The sequence below is a fragment of the Copidosoma floridanum genome, unplaced genomic scaffold (assembly GCF_036245765.1).
Source record: "Copidosoma floridanum isolate Cflo_tuat_1 unplaced genomic scaffold, Cflo_Japanese_pri ptg000014l, whole genome shotgun sequence".
Classification (NCBI taxonomy): domain Eukaryota; kingdom Metazoa; phylum Arthropoda; class Insecta; order Hymenoptera; family Encyrtidae; genus Copidosoma; species Copidosoma floridanum.
Window position 1 is genome coordinate 773,103 of NW_028321891.1, and position 25,839 is coordinate 798,941.

The window sequence follows — 25,839 nt, forward strand, 5'->3', positions numbered from 1 at the left end:
GAGAGAGAGAGAGAGAGAGCAGTGTATGTATATAAGGTAGGTACTACTCAATATACACAGTATCGTTATTATTGATGATTAATAAATAATAAAAGTGTAATTGTAGGTATTGGAGTAGGTAGAAGTGGGTGTGCGTATTCAGTGGGGCAGCAAGTTTTCGAGCTGCTTGTTCGGCTGGAACATCTGCTTGGCGACCGTGGAGAGCTCCATGTCGATGGGCTTGGTGTCGTCGTAGAGGGCCGGGGCCTCGCACAGGATCAAAAAGGTACCCACGAGCGAGGCGATGGCGAATATCCAGAGGAACAGCCGGTCCAGCACCATAGCGACGAAGCCCCAGTCTTGGTCCTCCTGTTTGATTTGAACGAGCTCGGTATGAAAAACAAAGAAAGAGAGGGGGAGGGGGTAATAAATAGTATTTGGAGCACCGACCGCGTTGAACTCATCCTGGCGTTGCATGTGGTGCTGGATGAACATGACGTTGTGCAAGGCCTTCTCGAGCTCGAAGGGGTACTTGGTGCGGCCGGCGACGTCGCTCATGGACTCGTCGAGGCCCGGCACGACGGGGGGCAGCCCGTTGTTGTACCCGGCCATGCTGCCCACGGCGAAGCGATTGTGGGCGTTGGTCGTGTGCTGCAACCCGTTGCACCGCTGCTGGGCGGCGTTCTGCTGCAACTGCAACTGGAGCTCGTGGGCCAGCTGCTGCTGGCGCATCGACTCGGGCGAGGAGAGCAGCGACGAGGAGCGCTGCACCGCCGCCACAACCGCCTCCCGGAACTTGCTCGTCGGCTTCCCACCACCACCCGCGCTGTTGTTCTGCTGGTGGTAGTATTGTTGTTGTTGCTGTTGTTGTTGGTGCTGCTGCTGTTGGTGAGAGTGCATGCCCGTGGCGGCGGCGTTGAGGGGCGACTCGCCCAGTCCGGCGACCAGCTGTTGGAGGGTCGAGAGCGGTGGGGGTGGCTGGAGGGGACTACGCCCGTATATCTTGTGGGCGGCCAGGTCGTCGAGCAAGTCGTCGGGCACGCGCATCCAGAGGAGCTTGGGTAGCCTCCTAATGAAGACCCTGCGTACCCAAGGGGCCATTTTGTGGGTGCTCGGCTTGCGGTAGTGGACGTTCAGTATGACGATGGTCACGACTACCGAGAGGGCGACGAGGACCATCGTGAAGAGGAGGTACTTGCCGAGGAGGGGCAGGGCCAGGGACGTCGAGGGTATGATCTCCGAGATGAGGAGGAAGAACATGGTTTGGGAGAGGAGGATGTTGATGCAGAGGGCTATCTTTTCGCCCGAGTCGGCCGGTAAATAGAAAGCTAGGACCGACAGGTAGGATATGCCGACGCAGGGGATGATGAGGTTGACCGTGTAGAAGAGGGTCTTGCGGCGCAGAGTTATGTTGAAGAAGATGTCGATGTAGGGCTCGTTGCAGCACGAGTAGTACTTTTCGTGGCGCTCGGCCGGCACCCCGAGGATGTCCCACTCGACGCTGGGGTAGTACTCGCGCAGGTCTATGCCCACCGGCACCTGGTTGCCACCCGCCTTCTGGTTTATGTGCTTCAGGTCGATCTGCGACATTACGCGTCACGTGAATTATCTCCCTCGTCCTTGTTATTCGAAGCTTTTGGGCCTTATAAGGTATGCAATGCACCCTATCTGAGTATATACAAATGGGTGTCTATGTGTACCTGGAAGCCATCGTAGGTCCACGAGCCGAACTTCATGAAGCAGATCTGCTGGTCGAAGGGGAAGTAGCGCACGTCTATCTCGCAGGAGGACTTGAAGATTGCCGGTGGCGTCCACACGACCTTACCCGTGTGGTGCAGTATCGCCTTGGTCATTGTCGTCACTCCGTACTCGCCATCGGCGCTACAAGCCAAAACCCGACATTTAGTACCGGTCGAACGGATGAAAAAAAAAAAAAAAGATTGGAGTAGCGAGTACGAACTTGTTGTAGAGCACGATATCCGGTAGCCAGATGTGCTCGGATGGAACGTAGAGCTCGGTGACACCCCCGTACTCGGACGGATCCCACTTGAACTTGTGGTCCTGCCACTCCTGCAAAGGTCATATAAACAGCAATGGTCGAACACATACTGGTAATTTAATCGACATGGGAATCGGTTGGTGAAAAAAAAAAAAACAACTTACGTGCTCCAGCCAGACGTTTGTGGTGAGAATTTGATCCTTGAGATTCTGCAGCGGATGATGGAAAAAAAAAAAAAAAGAAATGAAAATGTGGTTAATTTGAATGACAGGGTAGGCGAGATGATGGTGTCGAAGGGCAATTACCAAGTCGATGAGCTGCGAGAGCCGCAGCCCGAGCTTGACGACGATGGTGTCGTTGTTGCTGGGTACGGGCCTGATGAGCCGGTTGTAGTTGGAGAGGAGATCGTCGTAGAGGCGCTTGGCGTCGGCGTTGCCACCAGCCGGGTCCGTGCCCAGCCCCAACAGCCCGAGCACCAGCACCACCAGCCGGGAGCCAACCATCGTCCGTCGGATCGGGCAAACGATAGCCAACGGCTGATTTATCCCTGCCCGTACGGAGTATCCCAATGGCGGGCCAACTAGTCCTTACAATTGCTACCGGATACTTCCTCGTCGTCGTCCTCGTCCTCGCGGTTGGGCATAGCTGGACGTGGTTGCACCGCCTTTACGTGGCTCACGGGTGTGGAGGCTCCTGCCGTTGCCGAAGCACTGCAGGCACGGGGTATATCGTATCTTCACGCCTCTCTGGCTGCCCCACACCCGCCGTGAGAGATCGATAGGTCACGTGAGCTTGCGCGCGCCACCCCACACCGAGAGAGAGAGAGGATGGGTGTGAGTGTACGGCGCACACTTTGCACCCCCCGCCCCGTACCAAGTCGGAGCCAGTTATACCTATATACACGCGGATGGGTATAATACCCACTCGGCTTGGGCGCGGAATTATAGTGGCCCGTCTGTGCCTGCAGCTAGCCCTCGGCTCTCTCTCTTGCCCCCCTTCCTTCCTCCCCGTCAACTCCATCCCTTACTTTTCCAGCGGCAGCAATCATTGGCCCCCGCCGCCGATGCTCATTGTTTCTTTTTTTTTTTCCGAACCGTCCCTTTGACCACTCGGGTCGTTTTCTTGTTTATTTTTTTTGCTGTCTTTTAGCGGCGATGCACCCGTGATTTTAAAACCTCGAGCGCAATCTTGCCCCCCCGAGAACCAAAAAAAAAAAAACACCCCGAAATGCAGAGCTACGAAATACGTATAAAAAATAAAAATTCACGATTCCAGCACTGACCCCGCCCAATGTTTTTTTTTTTTTTTTTTTTTTTTGTTTCAATTCATCGGCATCTCGATGCAATTGACCACCCCCCTTCATTCGCGCACCCGGATTGTGTAAAAAAAAAAAAAAAAAAAAAAAGGTGACAAGTAGTACGAGTGCGCTATGGGGCCGGACAGTAGAACAGCGCCAAACGAGTCAGACCGGCTGACTCAACGTTGACCAATTTTACTTTGTACACGCGGCAAAGGTCCATACATATAGCTCGGTCTTCGCGGAGGGGAGGGAAGAACTTGTACTAACGCTGATGCTGTTGCTCGCTTGTAAATTGTATACCGGTATCGGGGAATCACGATAAAATTGGCCGCGACCCACTCCATTGGAACGGAAATGAGGGGGAAACAGTGGATTCGGATTACCCCGGTCGAGCCGATTGGCCGTGACGAGGCGCTCCCCGTTGAGATTTGAGGAAAAAAAAAGACCTTTTGTGCGATGGGAGAAGGAGAAAAATCAGCTAAACGGGCAAAAAGCAGCGCAACGCTGCATAGCTTCGAGCTCGCGATCAGCTACATTATATATACGTACGGCAAAAGAGAGAGAGAGAGGGGGGGGGTTTGCAGTATATACTTACGAGCTGCAAGGGACGCAAGGAAAAAGCTGCACAGAGAGTCGGCCGAGCTTGCATCAGAGGCATCGGCCAAAGCGCAGCAGTACAACCGTATGTATACATGTGTATGCGCGTATACGCAGGTGAGAGGGGACGAGGGTGGTATAGGTACAGATGATTGCCCAGAGAAAGAGGGTGGGGTTGGGCGAAATGTATTATACAGAGGTGCACTTTGAGAGCTGCACGTGGCTCGGAGCCGTCTCTCTGCTGGCCCAGTGGATATACCTATTATGTATATGTATATATGTACGCGTATATGGCATAAAACTCGGGCGGGTCGGCGCTCCATACCCATACCGTGTAGGGCTACTGGTGTACTATTTGTATATAAGTTTGCTTGCCCATGTGAAGGTGTATATACATATATATACCGTGTAAGCAACTATATCTTTGGAGTGTTGGGCGAGGGCGTGTGCCCGACTCGGGTGGCCTCGGCACCGCTCGCACCTCCTCGGCAGCCTCCACATGGCCTGGCATTGGCTCCCGGGGCGACGACGACGCCGCCGTCGACGCTACCACCGTCACCCCCCCCCCCCACGCACACCCATACATTCTCCTCCCTGGCTGGCTGAGTGACTGTTTGGCTGCAGTCAGTCTCCTCGAAGGAAGCGACGCGCCGGGGCGCTACGATAAGCGCGTATGTGCCGCCGACCCGCCCCGAAACGCTTGTTCAGTGCCGTCATCAGCCGCGAGTGAGTGCACCGTCCTGAGAATCGCTAAAAAAAAAAAGAAAAAAAAAAGAAAAAAAAAAAAAGAAAGAAAAAAAAAAAAAGAAAAATTGTTTTTACGCATTAGCCAGCTGGTGAGCGGCTCAACGGTGGACGGGGGCATGAGGAGGACGAGCCGAGGAACGCCGCGAGTAGCCACGGGCTACCGCTGGCACTCCTCCTCTTAGACTCGTGCCGTTGATGGTGAATTAGTTGGTGGTGGGTGGTGGTGGTGGTTGTGGTTGTGGTCCGTACTGGATAGGTCCCGTGTGGGTGTGAGCCGCGACGAGGGGCCATGCAAGCCAGCAGCCCCGAGGGTCCTGATGGGACAGTGGCAACTGCAAGAAAAGAGCCTCGTCGACGGCTGAAGCGCAGCCGGTAGCTCGCGTCCGAGGCTCGCCCGAACCCAAGGCCCGCGGGCGATGTGCCCGGCCCGAGGAAGCGCAGCGTAAGTACAACGTACACAAAACAACCCACTCCCATACACGCCCAGTGAGACGATGGCTAGTACTCTACGGGGCTATTACCTATATACATATACTCGTCCGAGGTAGGGAGGGAGGGGGCGCCGCCCGACAGCAACACACCCATATTTCCCGGTCCCTCCCCTGGCCGTCTGCAAGCGGGGGGGCTGTTTATTTAGGCAGGCACCTCTACTACTTACCTGTTCGTGGCCGCGACAAAAGCCACGGACTTTTGTTTATGGCCCAGCCTATCTTGGCGGACAATACAACGCACAACCCCCCTCCTACCCAATGAATATACACACACACGTATGCCGAGTCACTCGAGCGTATCGTTACTCACGCCTACGCCTTGCCGCCTGCACTTGACGTTGGCTCATTTTTTTCCACACCCCCCCCCCTACCCCCATGAGTACAAATGTATACACACGCTTGCTTTGCTCTCCAAATCCCATGTAATATATATGATGGCTTACACGCACTCGATGGTTTAGACGTAGCCCCTGTATACGCAGTGACGTAAGAGCCAGCACGACAATGACTCCTGCCAGTGCATCATCATCAAAAGAGAGGGGGAGAGGGGGACTCTGTTTGCGTTGATGGTTGTTTCGACCCTCGTAAAGAGCGGTCGTATACCTGCTTTATATACGTCGCGCAGCGCTACGGTATCCAGCCTCTCGTGATCGCTCACACCGTAAAATGGGACAGAACTTTACGAGCACACTTTCGTGGTCTTGTTTTTTTTTTTCTTTTTTTTTCTTTTTTCACTTTGCGGTATACGCAAAACAACAGCGCCTACATTGACAAATCCAGCTGGTGTGCGCGTGACATTTGAAATAATAATACACTCATGAATCCGGTATATCGGATTTCATGTGGGGTAGGTGTGTATCAATTCGGTGGGGCGGACGTCGGAATTTGCGAAAAAAAAATGTCAAGAAGGGGCGGGGAAGGATCAAAGGACGAGCCGAGCGAGGGAGTGGCCGGGGGTGGTTAAGGGCCTCCAGTAAGTCGGGGGTGTCTCGAAAACCCGCCGTTCGGGGGTTCAGATTTCCCCCCCTCCCCGTCCGAGCTTTGAAAAATTGTGTTGGCCGCTATATTATACGCGCGATATGCATAATGTGAGCCGTGCGTACATTATGTACTCGGGGCTGGTACGCTCGTGAATGGGTATAGCTGCTCGGCGGAAAAAAAAAGAAAGGAGACGAGGCTTGTGCGTGTGCGTACAAGAGCCCATAAACGGAGGGATAAGTGACAAGAGTAGCTTATTGTTCGACGCCCACATTGTGTCTGCTGTCAAGGCCAATGGAATTTCGAGGTTGGAGTTATTGAGCTCGACTCTCGGGTGACTAAAGAAAAACAAAAGGCCAACATAGGGGGGGGGGTGGGGAAAGCGCGCAAAGATATTGCTCAAGTTTGTTGGAAAATTGAAAAGTCGAGAGAGAGAGAGAGCGACCCTCTCCGGATGATGAAGGGAAAGTATGTATAATCGACCTGTCGGGTACGCGCGCTCTCGCGTGAGCCTCTGAAAAATCCGTTTGGGCGTAAAATATGCAAAGTTGGCCAAAGTGAAAGTCGATGCCGTGAGGAGCGTATTATCATCGTTTGCGTTGCTGCCCCCAGATTGAGCTCGTGTGGAATTTATTGTCTCCGGACCAATGGTAGAGCTTTTTTTTTCGGGAAACTTGATTTTTTTGCCTCGAGCGGGTGATGGGAGAACAAATAATCGTTGAGTTATTAGAAAGTGCCGAGTACGACGAATCAAAAGACGAGGGCCTATACGAGGTTTCTGCGATCCAGTTTACACTTTATTTATTTATTTTTTTTTTCACAAATTCTTGAAAAAGTTGACTCGGACAGGATGCAGAGTAATCGTTCGGTGCGTCCACCCGAATGTACCAGCCAATATGACTATTGTCCATTATTCCCGTTGTATGAGGGTACATGTACAAATCACTGGAGGTCAAAATACCCATGATCGTAAAAACACACCAACGTTTCTTTTACTGTAAGTGTTTACGGCCAATTTGGTAAAATGCAATTTCTCATTTCGCAAGCAAAAAAAAAGAAAAAAAAAAAAAAAAAAAGACCCACAAGGGGGATACTGCAGAGTTAAACGATGAACCACGAAAACTTGGCTGAAGCATAAATTTCACGATCGAAACGGTGGGTCTGGAAAAAAAAAAATAGCCATCTCTCGTTCCGTCAGATGCACGAGGACGGCATGGCCAAAGTACACCCCGACAGGCTCAGCCATTATTCGTTGACAGCAGTCGTCAACGGCAGAGACCACGTGCGGCCTGGCTCTTCTTTGGCAGAGACCGCGAGCGCTGACGAACCCATACCGCTGTATACTTTAACAACACACACGCTCGTCCGGTAGAGTGATAAAGCCGTAGACCCTTCCGCTGATGCCTCGTGTCGCGCGCTACTCATGCAGCTACACGAGTTGGAAAATATTCTTTTTTTTTTTTTCCAATTAAGTAAAAAGAGCAGCTCATCCTCTGTGCTTATAACTTACCCATTATACTCAACACTCGAATCGACACAACTACCCGGGGGTGCAATTAAAATACGTGCTCCGGTGCGCCGAGTGTATAGGTATAGTTGATCGCTTACGTGTACTTTTGACGAAATGCCGGGCGCGTAAAGGTTGCACGGGACGTTATAAGTACACGGGTGAAATATCCATTGGGCTATTCCGAGCTTTCGTGTCGAGGGATGGGGGACGAAAAAAAAAAGAATAAAGGAAAACGGGTGAGTTGGGCTGGAAAGTGTTAAAAGGCGAGGGACGGGCCTTGCACAAAGTACACACACAGCACAGCGCGGCTCAATATAAGATGCATCTCTCCGGTAGATTGAGCACGAGTTACACCACCACCACCACCACCAGTATATCATACTACCATCGTTGCTTGTTGGTTTATGCTAATCAATAGGCGCGTGCACCCTTTCAATAGGAGTTGCTCGAACATATTTTAGCTGGTGTTTATATTATTCATTTTTTTTTTTTTTTTTTTTTTTTGATACCCCGAGTATAAGAATGACGGGATATACATATACGTGTACCTATACACAAGGGGCTCTTTCCGTGTGCTTCGCACGTTTCTTCGGCTCTTCTTCTTTTACTCTTTGCCGCCGTCGTTGGCCTATCGATTAAGCCACTTCTCTCTCTCGGCTTGCCATCAACCTTTTTTCCTCCTCCAGCCTTAGCCTGCACCTCTACTTTTTCCACCTCCGTCTCTATACGGTGTGTATATACATACTCTCGCGAGACGGCTTACTTACCTGCTTGATGCTCTCACATCCGTTTAGCTGTAACGTCGTTACTTATGCTCGCTTACTCGCCCTCGTTTCGCTTAAAAGAGCGTTAAAGTGCTTACCCTCCCCCCTGCACCCTTAAACCATACGACGGGGGACAAACACACAGTTTTAAAAACGAAAGCATGAACCCCCAAGCAAATTGACAGGTACATAATATAATATATGAGGCACCGCCAAGGTTACCCTTTAACAACAACGAGCCCGATGGCGTCAATATATTCCCATTACGTATGATTGTCGATCCCGCAGGGAAATCAAAAGGAGCCCGTGCGCTATCGCGGGGGAGATTTGTCGGCGCTTGTCCATACAATACCATGTTGTACACATCTATAATACACATATATATGCATGTGGTTGGCATCGGTGGTTAAATGCGCAGGGGTGGACAAGGCGTACGATGCTCGAGGATGGTAAGACGGCGGCGGAGACGGACGGTAGCGAGGGTAGCGGCGGCGAAGGTGGCGACGGCGAGGGCAATGAAAACACAAACAACACCAGGCACAGTAACAAGGAGGAGACGGAGAGGAGGGGGACTCGGAGGCCGGCTGGTCTAGCAGGGGCGGCCGGTTTGCTGCTGACGATAGCGGCCTGCCTCGGCTTACCCCTCGTTGCCGCCAACCCGGACGCCAAGCGCCTCTACGACGATCTCCTCTCCAACTACAACCGGCTCATCAGGCCCGTCGGCAACAACAGTGACCGGCTCACCGTCAAAATGGGCCTCAGGCTCTCGCAGCTCATCGACATCGTAAGTATACCTTTTATATATATTATAATATATAATGCACTTACGCGTGTCATTATATACTGCCGGAGTACCTTCATTTGCGCCATCTCGCGGTCACAATGCTTGTATAAATTAGGTCACCGGGACTAGGTTTAAAAGCGCTGGATATATGTATGTATATATTATCTAGGTCTATCAAAACGGAGAGAGTGGTAAACATGACGTTTACCGATCACGTAACCTTCATAGTAAATTTTTCACCGATTCGGAGGGACACCCATTCCCATGTCTACACATACTTACGTTATATTATATACGCCGACTTAGTGGTCCAAGATTGATGACGCGAGAGCCACTTTATTCGGATACATCGGTGTTTGTACTCCTACCCCCCCCCCCAACCCCCTCCTTTCTCCGTAGCGTGTAACAATCGCCACCGTACAATGTACCAAAGAACCGACTTTCCTTCTCCCCCCCTCCCCCTCTAGCCCCACAGCCAGCCGACTCGCCTTTATTTATTTCCTCTACACCACCCCAGTTTCTTTCATTTTCATCCCTCTGACGCCTCACTCGCCACTATAACGTGCCCCACTATATATATTTATTGCATATCTATACCGCGCGGGAGTCTGGAAAAATTTATCACGACGAATCTCTCTTCGTCCGTATACGTGTGATATACCGGCTCCCTTTCCCTCATTACCGATATATTCTATACCACGGTATTATCAATGAGAGGGTCGTCCCTATGTATCATAAACATTTATAGGTACATACGCCGGATGCGTGGGTATACGTTTATCTTTGCTATACTATTATCATTCTTTTTTTTTTTTTTTTTCTTTTCTTTTTCTTCTTCTTTTTGCAGAACCTGAAGAATCAGATCATGACTACCAACGTTTGGGTCGAGCAGGTAAGCTGTACTTTTTTTTTTTTTTTTTTACCTCTGTATCGTAAAATGTGTTTAATCTATGCATCGACCATCTGAAATTATATATATGGGTATGAATATGCACCTACGAAAATTGTAACGAGTTGAATCGTGTTTACGCGTGTAAATGTATTTATGAAAATTGGGAAGCCGAGCATAATGCTAATATTACACACGAAGTTTCGAATCGCAGAGTTGAACGTTTTTGTATGGGCAATAGAGCGCGCTTGATGATGCCGGTTTAGCCGAGACTTGATTCGCAAAATTGACCTTTTCAACTTTGGCAAGCTACCAACGGTTCGTTTATTTTTCGGGTCGAGACGAGGCAGCGGTATATACACGTATATACATATATGTATATGTACATAAAGGGGGGGCCCAACGAGAACTGCAGCGGTGGGCTTAATTAACATTGAAAATATTCACCGGAGCTCTTTCATATACGTTTCGAACACTCAGTCGTTTTGATTTATATTTGATATTTTTTTTTCTTTTTGTTTCGAGCAGGAGTGGAACGATTACAAGCTCAAGTGGAACCCCGACGATTACGGGGGCGTCGACACCCTTCACGTTCCATCCGAGCACATCTGGCTGCCCGACATCGTGCTCTACAACAAGTAAGTGTGTATACACGCGATACCTACATAAGGACTGAAAAAAATCATGAGGCCGGGCTATGAGAGAGTAGAGCCCACGAATGTAGGGAGGCTTATCGTGCCGAAAGTGCCGGAACAAGAGGATGGCAGAGGGCAGGGAGTGTAAGGAGGTGAAAGGGTCGCAGGAGCAATAGGTCATAGGTAGCTGGGAGCTGTGCAAGCGAGTTTAGCTCTCTTATCTCGCCCGCGCGCGCAAGCCCATTAGAGCCATGCAGTTTTCTAAGGAGCAACGAGCAGCTTTTGCTTTTTCGCGATCCCTCTCCTCGAGCCGCAGGCTTACATGTATATACATATACTCGTGCATATACATGCAGCTCGTTAAGCTGCACCTCGCCTCTTTTCTCCGCCACTTGGCACTCCCAATGCTGCCAATCAAACGGACCCGGACTAGTTGCGTCCCTCCCACCCCCTTTGGATACCCATCCGTATCTCGCTTTTTTTTTTCTCTCCGATGATGATGGAAAAAAATTTTAAAAAATAGTCCAAACGCGAGTAGAAAAAAAAAAAAGAAAAGGGGGGTCCAAACTGATCTCGCGCCTGATGATGATTTACCGTAGCGCCGACGGCAACTACGAAGTCACGATCATGACCAAAGCGATACTGCACCACACGGGCAAGGTCGTGTGGAAGCCACCGGCCATCTACAAGTCGTTTTGCGAGATAGACGTCGAGTACTTTCCCTTCGACCAGCAGACCTGCTTCATGAAGTTCGGCTCGTGGACCTACGATGGCTACACGGCAAGTGTCCCCCTCTTTTTCAATCACCATTACAGCTGTGGATGAAAAAAGTAATATTGGGTCGACGATGGGCTGTACAGGTGGACCTGAGGCATCTGCTCCAGTCGGAGGACTCGAACGAGATAGACGTGGGCATCGACCTGACCGACTACTACATCTCGGTCGAGTGGGACATACTGCGGGTGCCGGCGGTGCGCAACGAAAAGTTCTACATATGCTGCGAGGAGCCCTACCCGGACATCATGTTCTACATAACGTTGCGCCGCAAGACCCTCTTCTACACGGTCAACCTCATCATCCCCTGCATCGGCATCTCTTTCCTCTCGATCCTCGTGTTCTACCTGCCCTCGCACAGCGGCGAGAAGGTCTCCCTATCCATCTCGATCCTTCTCTCGCTGACCGTGTTCTTCCTCCTCCTCGTCGAGATCATACCCTCGACCTCCATCACCGTGCCCCTCCTCGGCAAGTACCTCCTCTTCACGATGGTCCTCGTCACGCTGTCCGTCGTCGTGACCATAGCCGTGCTCAACGTGAACTTCCGCTCGCCGGTCACCCACCGCATGGCCCCCTGGGTACGCCTCGTCTTCATCGAGATGCTGCCCAAGCTCCTCATGATCGAGAGACCGGCGAGGGACGAGGACGACCCGGCCAACCCCGAGGGCCACCCGAGCCAGGGTCCCGGTCACCTGGGCCCAGGCGCCGACGAGGACGAGGACGACGACGACGACGATGGGCTGGACGATCTCGAGGAGGACGAGGAGCCCGTGCAGGCGATGGAGAACGGGGACGTGCGGGGCGAGCTGGAGGCGGGGGGTCCGAAGCACCACCCCGAGCACGCGGTCTTCCACGTGCAGGAGCGCTCGCCCAAGTACCAGCCGGGCTACTGCAACAGCTCGATGGCCGGGGCGAGGTTCGCCGAGTACGAGTTGGCCTACCAGGTGCCGGGGCTGCCGTTTGGCGTCGGGCTCGAGGAGTCGGGGCTGCCACCGCTGCCGGGGCCCGAGGACGAGAGGCTCTTTGGGCTGGCCGTGGTCGGGCACCCGGGGGGTGTGGTCGTCGACGAGTTGCAGGTCAGCCCGAGCTTCGAGTGCAAGCCCGTCAACCGGGAGGTCGAGCGCACCATGGAGGACGCGAGGTTCATTGCCCAGCACGCCAAGAACGAGGACAAGTTTGGCAGCGTGAGTAATACAATTACAGTACAATCATATATACACACACATATATATATATTATATATATACATATATACAAATATATATATATATTTGTAGTATAGTGCTAATGCGTGTGGCTTATTTTAAATCATCAACGAGCCGTGCCTCCCCCCCCCCCCGATCGAATAGTACGGGAGTGGTGGGTAAGTAGGTATAGGTATTACGTCCGTCCGGGGGAAACGCACTGCGGCAGAACTTGGTTTTTCTTGCCAAGCTCGTGCACCCCCGAGCCAATCGAGCCGGCTTGTGTGCGCGCGTACGTGCGGCTACGATCTATCGCGTGCCGAATCGAGAAACGCGAAAAAAGAACGAAAGGGACGAACAAAAATGCGCACATTTGCTCTCTTTCTTTTAAGTTCGAATATCCGACTTGTGAACATTTGCGCGAGATTTTACACGAAAATCAGCCAGCTGACGATCCTTAAAAATTGGAAAAAATCTTTACTTTCCTTTTTTGTTCTCATTTGCGAGGCACACCTTCGGGATAAATAATTTTTTCCCTCGAATCCCTACAGAAATGTTTGCAACAGAAAATTAATGGGTTGAGACAATTTTCAAGCCACTTTGAGTTTCATAAGTCTTTTTTCGACTTTTTGGATGGTAAAAGTAATTTTTGGCATCGGTGCAACATCCTTGTCAACAAGCAAAGGGTTAAAGTTTTTTGGGGGTTAAACATTTTTAGGGAGCCAATGCAAAGAATGCGAGTTTCCAAAAGAAATTTTTTACTTAAAGGAAGTCGAAGAAACTAAAAAAATTATAACTTCTAAACCAAGTTCAAAAAGTTCAATTTAACCGACGAGTCGTGATCGCAGTGAGAAAAAAAAAAAAATAACAATCTAGAGAATGATAGGCCAGTTTATGAAAAAACTAATGTCAAAAGAACACAATTTTTGGAGAAATATAATTATGTATAACATTAAATATTACAGAAAAACATATTTAGCAGTTGTGATTATGGTACATCAACTATTATCCGTTTGTTGACAAGTGTGAAGGTTTAGAACCTCAAAGTATGAATTTGAATCAATATACTACTTGGATATCACTATCGTCAGTTTGGTATTTACTCTCTCTCTCTCTCTCTCACTTTTTTAGTACACAAAAATATTTTAGCATTATGAAAACGTTGGAGCAGTTTTTTAATAAGTGTCGACAATCCAACTTTTCTGACAAATAATATAAACTAATCGAGCTTGACATATTTGCATGTTCTTTTTCTTTCATAATAACGATCGCATTTAATATTCCACGGCGTACATTCTTAAATTTTAAAAACTCTTTCTTTTTATTTTTGCAAAGTTGCAATCATATATTATACAAATAATAAAAGAATACTATTTTTTTACATGATATTTTAAAGTAAGAAGAGCTTTTTCCCGTAAAATGTTGCATATTGTGTAGAAGTTAAACGATTGTACCCAAGTGCAAAATGCATAATAAATGAAAATTAAAAAATAAAGTATCGAAAAAGATAAATACTTAATGCTGAATAATAACGAATTTCTTTAAACTACCAAGGACATGCGAGGGAAAAAAAATGTTTGTCCAAAAAAGAAAGCCTAAAAAAAGTGTTTTCCCAAATTCCTCCCGATTTGCCTACGTTCTCTTGTCCATCAAAATCGTTAGATGGCAATGCAATGAAAACAAGAGCGAAACTTTGAAGCCAAAGCGCGTAAACAAACAGCGTACATGCATGGGCGTGCACTTACCGTAACAAGGGGCGTCGCTGGTGCTTTCAGGTGGAGGAGGACTGGAAGTACGTGGCGATGGTGATAGACAGGATTTTCCTGTGGCTGTTCGGGATAGCCTGCATCGTGGGCACGCTCCTCATAATCTTCCAAGCGCCGAGTCTGTACGACACGACGAAACCGATAGACATAATGTACAGCAAGATAGCGAAGAAAAAACTGATGCTCCTCAACATGGCCAAGGAGGAGGACTAGCTGCGAGCCTCGCCAGCCGATGAGTTACTTCGGATCGGCATCGTGCGTTTGGCTCTCTCGTCGATGGTATCGCCATTATCATTGTCCCATCGATAACCAGCAGCAACAAAGGAGGAACGGCTATACATACACAATAGGAGAATAAAAGTGCCAAATAACGCGGCAGATCGCGTAGCGTATTTTTATAAATCTGCTTTCATACGTAATATAATATATTAGTGTCGTTGTTGACTCGTGGCGTCGTCATCGTCGTCGTTGTCGTCACATATATATAATAACTCGTCGTCGTCGCCGTGATGATTAACGACATTGAATATTGCGATCAAGTGCACGTAATAATGGATGACGAGGATGAGACGTAATAGCCACAATTTATATATATATATACATATATATATATAGTTATAACGATACATTATGGATTAATAATATATAAATTATTAATAATGTAGGTATAGAGGGCAAGTATCGAGATGAAACGAGGAATTTCAGTACATACTGCCGATTTTTTTAAAACAACAGAGACTTCCATTCGATTTATATTGATACCTGTACGTTCACGTAATAGTAATAATATAATAATATTAATAATAATAATAATAATAATAATAATAATAATAATAATAATAATAATAGTATTAGTGGTAGTAACAATAATAATAATTACACATTATAATATCATAATAATAATAATAATAATACGCATGCATATTTATATCGATGCACATTTAAAACACGCACGCACACATACACAACAATTATACGAACGTTAATGAAAATAAACAGTGTTGCACTTCCGCGCGATAGCACAATTTTCACAATAACGAGTGTATGCGTATATGATATCGAACAATACACTACTACGCGTACATTGAGTATATATGTATATGAGTGTACATATTGCCGATACGAGAGTCGAGGTACGTAAAACAATATTAATAATAAAAATAAAAAAAGGGCGCAAATTACGAAGGAGCGAGAGAGAAATGGAAAAAAAGTGATGGAATGAAAAGTAGTTTTAATTATGTGTTATTCCGCTGTTCTTGTCACGATTATTATAACAAAATCTCACTTGCAGCTCATTTCGTTATAGCTATAGGTAATAACAGGGGGATATCAGACCGGTCGGGTTTAACGAGAAAAAAAAATGTTCATGTGCCAAAAAAGTTACTTTTAATGTTTTTAATCCTCGCTCGAGATAGCCATAGGTAGCTCGGTAAAAATTACCTAAAGGTATACAAAAAAAAAAAAAAAAAAAGAAAGAAATCCCTTTTAGGTCGGTATTAAAATCGCCACCGGAGCGAAATGAAACGATACTTTGCAGCGCTCAGGTACGTAGTGTATCGAGTCGCAGTCGTTGGAATTTTTGACAAAGGAAAGAAAAAAAAACACGGTTCACGGAACGTCTATTCCAGCCGAGATCGGACGAAAGTGAGTGGGTACACATATAAGTACATCTACAAGCACAAGGTACAAAAGAGGAGGGACAGCCCCGAGATATCGGCGCATCGGATAAGAAGAGTTTGCAAGTCGTCCGATCGGCAGAAAAGTGGCCAGCCCGAGCTTTGCACAAGAGGGACGAAAGCTCCATTCGGCCTGGCAAGAAGAACAAGTGTGCCTCCGTTTCCCAAGAACACCCGAGCACGCAGAGTGGATCGAGGGATGATGTTACGATGGAGGAAAAGGTGAGTTGTTTAAGCTCCGGCAGCTACTTACACGTATACTCTTCTTCATGTATGTGGATTGGGGGGGGGAGGGGGAGGAAAAAAGAATAAATAAAAAACATGACAGGCGAAAATAAAGGGGAGGACCGATTTGGCAGAGGGTAACTGAAGAGGGAGGGGGAGCGACATGGGGGTAGGGAAGAAGAACTGCTCAGTTGGCACGAACTCGAAGCTATACCCATCACGTGGCGACTTTTCAGCTGGAACGGTTCAGCAGTGGTTCAGTGCTACAAGTACAGCTTCTGTACCGTATGTGTGTGTGTGTGTGTGTGTGGAGAGGAGGCAACAGTAGCAGCAGTAGCAGAGTTTCTAGTCGATCGATAACGGTATAGCAGTAGCAGCCTTCCTGCTTCCATTTCCTCAACTTACACTTCTTCTCTCTTTTCGCTGTACAGCGCGACGCGCGACGCTAACGGTGGCACGCACTCCAGCAGAAAAGCTCGTCGCGGCGCCAACAAGACGAGTACAGCTATACATACATGTGTATACGTGCGTTATATCTTTTTTTATTTATTTTTTTTCTCACGCGGGTGTGTATTTGTCGTATGTATATAAATATACACGTTGCACACGAGCTGTAGGGCAGAAGCAGCAGCAAAACTATCCCCCCGTGCTATCGCTGTCACGACTCAGCTTTCGCCGTTGCTGCTTCTGTTTCTTTTTCTCAATTTTTATATCTACGAGTACCCTCGCTCATTTTATGTTTTGCCACATGTCCAGCTAGCAACAGCAGCAGCTCCAAGTCTCTTGTTTCGTCTTCCATCTCACTTCCGTTTTGCCAAGTTTTTTTTGTTTTTTTTTGTTTTTGTTTTTGTTTCGTTTTGTCCTCGCGTCCTATTAGTCCCGTATGAGCTTGCGATTACTAACTTGACGCTTCTTCTTCGTTTGTGACATCATACGAATGTAGTCGTCACTCGCTCACGGTGGCTTCCCGCAAATGAATACACTCACGTTGTGCCAAAGTATAATTACATCGTCTTTAGTCGTTCATTACAAAGTTTATGGTAACATTAACAATATTACTGAGATCACATTATCTCTCTTTTGTTTTTTTTTTTACAACCTGTGAACGCCTTGATACTAGTGATCGAGGAAAAATTACTCGCAACACGTACGTACCTGTTTAAAAATGTGTAATCCAACAATAATTACGGCACGATGATGCGGGGAAATAAATGAGACATTCAAAAATATATTGTGGATTACGATGTACAAAAGTTGAAACCTTTTGATTATTTGTTGCGACAAAGTTCACAGCAAGATTTTATCATCACAATAAGTATACAGTATAAAAAATGTCTCGGATGTACTTTTTAACCACATTGCAATTGTCGTTAAATGTATATATAAATACAATAACACGATTTCTTTGATCTCGAATACGTTCAGCACCTACTTAACATTGTTGTCGAGAATAAAAGTACCTTCATCATCAGAAGTGAAGAATAAAACAATATAAGTATATAATTATTATCAAGTAATGATTGTCGGTTAAATTACTTGAAAGCCATCGAATGGAAAAATAAATCCAAACCAATCCATGCGTCTTCCCGTACGATAAGTATTTTCCATTTTTCGTATGTATAAACTCACTTGTACGAAGAAGGTCATTTATACTATATCTTTTCACGTCTGATTCAACTCGACATGAAAGTTGAAATACATTTATCTGATTTACCAGAAAAAAAATAACAACAATAATACGCAACAACGGAAACAAGTAGCTAATAAATTGTGCAAACTATCCGAACGAAATATTGTTCTTTTAATATCTCAAGAAAATAAATGTATAAAGTTTTATCGAAGGCGATCGATTAACCTGCAGAGCTTGTCACGGTCAACTTAGCATCGCATTACGGGCTAACCTAACGTCAATTTGTCATTGTAATTGATATTGGTAAGATAAATTGAATCATTGTGGTTGTGGTTTTTTTTTTTTTTTTTTTTTTTTTTTTTTACGAAACAAACAAAAAGTAAAATAACACCATGTAACTTTTCGTAGTATTGTCTGGTGACGCACTCAAAAACGAGCCGGTCTTCTTGTCCTGTCTAGAAGTGAGACCATTTGCTATAAAGTTGAATGTTTGCTGCTCTCATAGTTAAAAGTTTGTTTATTTATTCACGAAAAGCAGAAGCAAAAGCAATAAAGCACGGGAGTTTAAATATTCAACGAGTACCGAGAGATTCGTTGCAATTTTCAGTATCGAATGCCAAATGAGAAAATTCCTTTGAAGGCCCTGTCGACATCGATACGCACGCATTTTATACGCGTAAGCAAAATTTTTGGATTTCGAATGTATACACAAATGTGCAGCCTCCTGCCACGGCCATAGCGGTATTTGCACAGTTTTAGCTTTTATGAAGCGACAAATGACAAAGTGACCGTCCATTAAGAGATACGCGAGTAAATAGAACAAATTAACCCAAGACTTGTTCGTGAATAATAACTTAAAAAGAGCTTACAGAGATTTTTCGGAAAATCACCACGAGCTCGTCTCTTACAGTTGTAGCTCTTGAGAAAAGTAATAATATTTCCTACACGTAGTTATACATGTACACATATAAGTATTGTAATAGAAACAACAATCAGAACAATGAGACTATACGAAACGAGAAATATATTATGTATGATGGCATTATTATAATCAACCATATGTTAATAACAATGACAAGGTAATTTCATAGCTTGTTTTTAAGACCACCAATAAATACCTATGTGGCTGCTCGAATTAATGGCACAAGTATGTATTGTGCAGTACCTACTGCCAGTACAGGTACCCCCAGTACAAATGCTGTCGCATTTAATCAATACCCATCAATGTCCACGAGACTCCCTGCTGGGACTAAATGCCTCGTTAATGAAAATTGTCGTGTTGTATACTTGACTCGAGTCATCGGTACAACTATTCAATTGCATTTTTCACAAAATCATTACGTCGATTAATACTTTTTGATACTACTGCTACTGCTGCTACCAGACTACTTTAGTTACTCGAATGAAAAAAAAAAAAAGAAAAAGATAGAAGATGATTGATTTAAATATATATATGTAGGTAATTTTGAAGTCAAATATTTTATTTGTTTCCCTAGCCAAATTTAATTAGTATAAATCATGAAAAGCAACTATAGGGTACCCTCGAATTTTTGTATATAATTTTTGGCAAACTTTTCGCCATTTCTCTTTGCCTCTTTAAACATTTTTTTCTATTTCTCTTAAGCTCCATACTAGCGTCACGTTTTGCGTTTTATATAAATTTGTCATGAAAATTTAATCAACTCAGGTAATTGAAATAACGTATGTGAAATACGGAGTTGTCGTTAATACTCATGCATTATATCACAATTGTGAACACTAAAGTTAAGACAATCAGACTCTTGTATTGCTCTAAACAGCGCGTGAGTCATTCATTAAATTTTAATCGGCTTTTTATATTACTCATTTCATCTGTCGATCAAATAATATTTGTACCCACGTACGTATTTTAATGACATAAAAGTAGATCGTCATTAGAATTTTCGAATAAATTTTTCATCCATTTGTAAAAGTGAAAAAAATATACCAATTCAATAACATTTTCGTTAGATGGAAGAATTTTGATAAATTTGGGTTGAGGAGCAATTCACTAGAAAAACAAAGTAATTTATAAATGATTAAATTTGCAATGTCTACTACTGTTTATTTTTCAGCAAACAACATTTTTTATAGCTAATTTTTCTACAGAAATCATAACGAAGTAATGAAAAAAAAAAAAAAAAAAGAAAATAATGATAATATTAAAAAATAATCATCATCACCATTTAACAAAAGAATTTAAACGCCAAGTAAGGATAAAAAACAAAATAATAAAAAAGTTTTTAGATGGAATTAAAAGTAAAAAAAAAAAAAAAATTAAAAACATACCTAAAAATTATTACATTAATCGAAGAAAAATTTGTACTTGAGTAAGTAAAGTCAATGATATAAAATTATGTAGAGAACAAAGGAAAAATTAAAATAACGTAATAACAACCGAAATAGTGAAAATTAAGTAAAAATAGCCTTATCGTCTGTACTATTTCATTGCATTTTTAAATTGCGGAGTAAAAGTGTAAAATATTCGTATAAAAAGCAGGGTATAAGCAGATTTGAATATTCATTGGTGCGTTATGTCTTCTGTTACGATAAAAAAAAATCTAGTGTTGCCAAATTTTCTAAATTATTATTATGATTACTATTATTATTATTGTTGATACTTTAGCCGATTATCCTACTGTCCATTGATTAGCTGATTCGTCATTGTGGAGTAAATAAGCAAAAAAATCTCTGGTGCGGCTAAATTTATTTTCCATGTAATATTGTCCTGATACCACGAAAAAATAAGTAATCAAATTGCCAAGTACGTAGCTGAAGACGCCTTAGTGAGACTTCAGTGTAGAAGTAACTGCCAAAAACTAAATGTGTGAGTGAGACAAGTGCATTTTCAACTCATGTTTGGGAGTTACTGAAGTACTCATCCTAGACGGCGCTAATTTTAATAAGTGACGTGTTTAATCGAGTCTTTGTAAGAAAATCGAGGTGTAATTTTCTTCATGAGAGCATTTCTAGGAAAATAAATTCTTAACAATAATAAAAATAATAACTGTAATAATGATAAAAATAATAGTAAGTTGTAACATCAATGGTGACAACAACAAAATTTGTCTGTTTATAAGAAAGTTATCGCCAAACGAAGAAAGGAATCTCGAGAAAAAAAAGGCGCAGTTCTAGTCACTTGACATATACATGAGATGTGGAGCTTTTCGATACGTGATTCGTTAGTTTCGAAGTGACGGTTTTAAAAAGCTGTATGGTAATGCGCTGATGATCAATTTCATGTGATAAAAATAAAAAAAGAAATGAAAAAATAAATTGAAATTCTACATTTTCATGAAAATAATAGGCTGACGACGATTCATGAATACTTAACACCACCGCATAGCCGTAATGTCGAATTTACATCTGTACTTGTATTATCATACACAAACATGCATACGTACCATACATGAATAAATTGTTATCATATATTCACCGGATTTTTAAAATACTTTTACTCTTTACTTCCGTGAAAACACTCGTGAATTGTAACGATCTTCCGTCTTTGAGAGGAGACAATGCCAAGTGATTTCGACATAGAGACAGCGACGAATTTCGCCGATAATCTATGTGTGGAAAATAATAACACACATTACTAGTAATAATATTTATAATATAGTAATAAAATTCATAAAATATAAACAATGATGACCATGAAACCGTGCGACAGTGGAGATCAATTGTTGTTCATTGACATCGATCAAAAGAAATGTAATTAAGTGGAAAGAAGCCACAGGCCAAAGTGTTTTTTCACATATGGATGTATTATACGTCAAATAGATTATAAAACAGTGTACTCTCGACGGACGTGGATGTCAAATTTTTTTTCATCTGATGTTTCATAAAACCTCGATGAACAAGAATTTTGAAACTGCATATGCATACGGAGATGCAAAAATTTCGCTCGATACTCGCGCTGTCATCTCGTATACACACAAACGCACTGATTCTTTGATGAATTGGAGTTAATTTTACAAAAAAAAAAAAAATAAATAAAATAAGATAAAAAAAGATTTTCTACCGCAGTCGACGATTTTTACAGACTTTTGCCGATGTTTCGGGAGTTTTTATAAAATAAACCGTAATGAACGGACAATTGACCTGCATTACTAAAACAAATGTGTACGTATGAACCCAGCGCGAGCGTCGAGCGATTGAATATTGGCATGTCGTTGAAGCGTTCCAAGTCCAGAGCGGAGACACGCGTAGGGATTATATTATACACGAGTCATTAAGTTGTTCGAAAAATGTAATTGGAAATGCACATAAATACCCACTCCCTAATATACATATATACATACCTATAAATAAATTGTTATACATATGTAAATAGGGCGTAACGGAATGGAAAAAATGATGGAGAACACGAGTTAGGCATTGTATGAGATTCTTTATCGTATTATTCCTACACAATATGTTTGATGAGTCGAAACGCAAACGATTATCATTATATCGACGAATTGAAAATGATTATAGCGATTGTTGTGACATTATTATTGTCGTCAATAATAATAATAATAATAACAAGTAAGTGTGGGTGTTTTCATGCTGTAACGACGAAATTGTTGAAAATAAATAACAGAGACACTGGTATTAATATATCTGTAAAGATAAGATAAGGAGGAGAAAAAAAAATTATGGTAATAATAAAAAAGAAAATACGAGAAGAAATAGAACAACACTAACAACGAATAATAATTGAAAGAAATCACGCCTCTGTCGTATACTTGAAGCTCCATAATCTGATGGGAGTTGGTTTGTGTCTACAATTGAATCTACGAAAAATAATGAGATAGAAGGAGCTAAAATGTTGATCAAAGATTTTTTCGTGGTACACCTATACCAGAGTCTATAAATCATGTATTTTCAGGGTGGTCATTGTCTTCAACTTGGTTTCACCGATTGATTTTGCTAACAACTGAATAATACATTAAACGAGAGTTCACCAGTTGTATTCGAAGAAAAAAGTCTGATCGTTGTGCGACTCAAAAAAACGTGTGTTGCCGATCTCTCTATTTCACGATTTCTTGTAGATTCCGACTTATGTGAGAAGAGCGTATGATGTAATTGTGTGTGCGTGTGTGTGTAAACCAAGTGTGAATTTTTTTGGCTAGTAGCATAGCAAAGCTGCTACTTCTAGCCTTTCCGTGTCGCCAAAGACGATATTGGCGTCATGCACTTTTTCTATTGCCGTTAGCCGGCGACACAAGTTAGACTCTTTTATTGTTATGATCATTATTATTATTATTATTAAAAAATATTATAACGATAGTCGTATGAATTTACATTTTCATAACTCATCCCCTTGTTCCCCGGGCTCCAGCATCTCGTGCGTAACGTATATAATCATTGACAATCGACAAGTCAACCCTCGGCCAATCAAACGTGTGTCCAAGACTTGTGTGTACTTACCGATCACTGCGGATGTATACTTATATATGTACCCGCCGCCGTGCCCTCTTGTATACTCTCTCCAACGACGTGATGTGTAACCGCACACGCGCGTCACCTCGAACGGGTGACGCCTTCCCCCACCCCTTTTTCCCCCCAAGTAATGCGTAAGCTTGTATTCAGACCGGTGTGACGGCAAAGGGATGATATACATTACGCGATTGTTACATTTGTATGAATTTTTAACGGCTAACACTATAAAGGATAATGTTTGTATATGGTATTTTAGAGAGATAAAAAATAAATAAATAACAATTACGATAAAATATTATATATATATATATATATAAATACAAGTAATGAAGAACGAGCGTAAAAGCGAGAGAAAGATACTTATAGAGATTGTTATGCATATACAGGAGCACGATGAGTCTTTTTGACACGGGCGACTAGGTACGGTTCCCACGTTCCTCCACCTGACGAATTTTTCCTTTTAACGTTGTTAGCAAATACATATAGTATATACCATTTGTTTGTCCATCGCCACGTATTTTTCTTAACTATTATTATTATTATTATTATTATTATCATTACCATTGTTATGTTTTGACAAAAATTATACGAATGTACGATTTTTATAGAGATTCGTTGGCTGTATGAAGAAAAAAAAAAAAAGAAAGAAAGAAAGAAAGAAAACTTGTTACATTTGTATGATTACATTTTTTATTGGAATCGTCGACTTTTCCTCGATTGTATTGAGAAAAAAAAAAAACGAAACGAAATAACAAATCAAGCGTTCTTCTAGCGCAAAACGGGAAAAAGTGTAAAAAAAAAAAAAAAAAAAAAAAAAAACAGAGAGGGGCGACGAATAGAATGAAACGCTATGTATAAATGAAAAAATAAATATAAACTAAATAAAGATAAAAATGAAAGAAAGGAAAAAAAAAAAAAAATGAAAAAAAAAAATGAAAAAAAAAAAAAAAAAACTAAAATACTCTAAAATATTATGTATGGATAAACCTAAAAGTAAAACTTATTTGTAAATTAAACATCAGCAACATTCATTCAACTATCTACGTATGTAAAACAATGAAATAAACGAGGGGTTAAAATTATTGTTTGAAAAATAATAATTCCAGCGACTATTCATTTCGCTCCCTCGCCCTTTAGCCAATTACAACGCACACACCGAGGAGAGATCACCCTCATGGAGGGGAGTCACATTAACATTGGCCTGCGCGGACTCGATAATCACAGGTACTGAGCTACTTCATGATGAACCGCGCCAACCTGGCCGTCAGCATCGCGTCTCCTATCCGGCCTCCTAGCGACGGACTTTCCACATTTCCGCTGTACCTGCCGAGAGCCATGTCAACGAGCGAGAAACCGCACTCGGGGAACGCCGTCGCGCAATCGCGCGTCTCTCCGTAAGCCCGGGCGTAAGCGTGATGGTCCTCCGGCTCGAAGGAGAACAGCTCGTCCACCGGCAGTCTACGGAAATTCAATGCTCTAAAAAAAAAATACCATCGCCCCAACCCCGTGTGCACTACTTGCATCATGTACTCACGCGAATACCACCCTTATCATTTCTTCGACCAGAGTCTTGCCGCGCGGCATGAGGCGCCGCGAGGCCTCGCACAGCGCTCGCAGGACGCACCGTCTCCCGTCGAACCCCATCCTGAATGCACACCCCGTTTACACCTACTTCGATTTGGTATCGGTAAACGTATATTGTATGTATACTCACGCGTCTACAACGACCTCCAGTTTATTGTAGAGGTTTCTCCGGTAGCGCCTCTGCAGGTAGTAGTGATGCTCATCGGCATCCTCGTGATAAGCCGTTTTCCCAACCCCGTCCAGCTTGGATGAAGACGACCCGTAGTAGTTGGGTTGCCGGTTCCCGTGGTGGTAGTCGTTTTCGCCGCCACCGGCCGGCGCGTGGTACTTGAGCTTCGTCCGGACGCGGTCGCGTCTCAGCTGGAGGAACGGGTCGAGCTCCGGTTTGCTCTCGTTGGGGAGGTCGTAGGAGATCCCCCAGTTGACGCCCTCCGTGAATATGTTGTCGGGGGTGAGGGTGTGGACGGTCAGGCACAGGGCGATCTGCGCGACTCGCGTTTTTTATTCGACGACGGGCATGCGGATTTCTCGGGAGTTTGAGCGAGCGGTGCTTTGTTTGTTTACTTACGGAAAAACTCGATCCCTCGGGAAACACCACGTACCGCTTGCGTCTCGCTGGTGAGGAGGGTGGCCCTTCCGGGCTGGAATCCACCGACGAGACGATGAGCGAGCACAGCAGGACAAGAAGGACACTCGAGTGCATTTTTTTGTCGTGGCTGATTGCACTTTTTTTTCCTCCTTCAAAAAATCGTTTGCCGAACGAGTAAACGTTCTCTATGGACCCTCCGTCGGACGGACAATACGAGATTCGGGATGAAAGGCGACTCTGGCCTCTCTCTCTCCACCTCGTGTATTCGAGCTCGTCGAGGTGATAACGAGAGAACA

At 44.2% G+C, this 25,839-nt stretch overlaps 3 protein-coding genes across 3 annotated transcripts; 1 reads left to right on the plus strand and 2 right to left on the minus strand.

Annotated features, from left to right (window-relative positions):
* Nucleotides 1-8: 8 nt before the first annotated feature.
* On the minus strand, nucleotides 9-2,666 carry nAChRalpha2 (nicotinic acetylcholine receptor alpha2). Its single transcript, XM_089592211.1, has 7 exons — nucleotides 2,284-2,666; nucleotides 2,143-2,187; nucleotides 1,940-2,049; nucleotides 1,680-1,860; nucleotides 925-1,560; nucleotides 430-813; nucleotides 9-348 (listed from the first exon to the last, which is right to left on the minus strand). Exons 1-7 carry the CDS (start codon nucleotides 2,479-2,481, stop codon nucleotides 139-141), a joined length of 1,764 nt encoding a protein of 587 aa, XP_089448337.1. The 5' UTR covers nucleotides 2,482-2,666; the 3' UTR covers nucleotides 9-138.
* Nucleotides 2,667-4,876: 2,210 nt separating this feature from the next.
* nAChRalpha1 (nicotinic acetylcholine receptor alpha1) lies at nucleotides 4,877-14,698 on the plus strand. The gene is made up of 7 exons (XM_014351900.2): nucleotides 4,877-5,064; nucleotides 8,784-9,149; nucleotides 9,997-10,041; nucleotides 10,567-10,676; nucleotides 11,273-11,453; nucleotides 11,534-12,631; nucleotides 14,407-14,698. Exons 2-7 carry the CDS (start codon nucleotides 8,802-8,804, stop codon nucleotides 14,608-14,610), a joined length of 1,986 nt encoding a protein of 661 aa, XP_014207386.2. The 5' UTR covers nucleotides 4,877-5,064; nucleotides 8,784-8,801; the 3' UTR covers nucleotides 14,611-14,698.
* Nucleotides 14,699-24,602: 9,904 nt separating this feature from the next.
* Nucleotides 24,603-25,657, minus strand: LOC106638590 (uncharacterized). The gene is made up of 4 exons (XM_014351845.2): nucleotides 25,523-25,657; nucleotides 25,085-25,437; nucleotides 24,905-25,015; nucleotides 24,603-24,828 (listed from the first exon to the last, which is right to left on the minus strand). The coding sequence occupies exons 1-4, from the start codon at nucleotides 25,655-25,657 to the stop codon at nucleotides 24,603-24,605; spliced, it is 825 nt and encodes a 274-aa protein (XP_014207331.2).
* Between the last annotated feature and the right edge of the window lie 182 nt (nucleotides 25,658-25,839).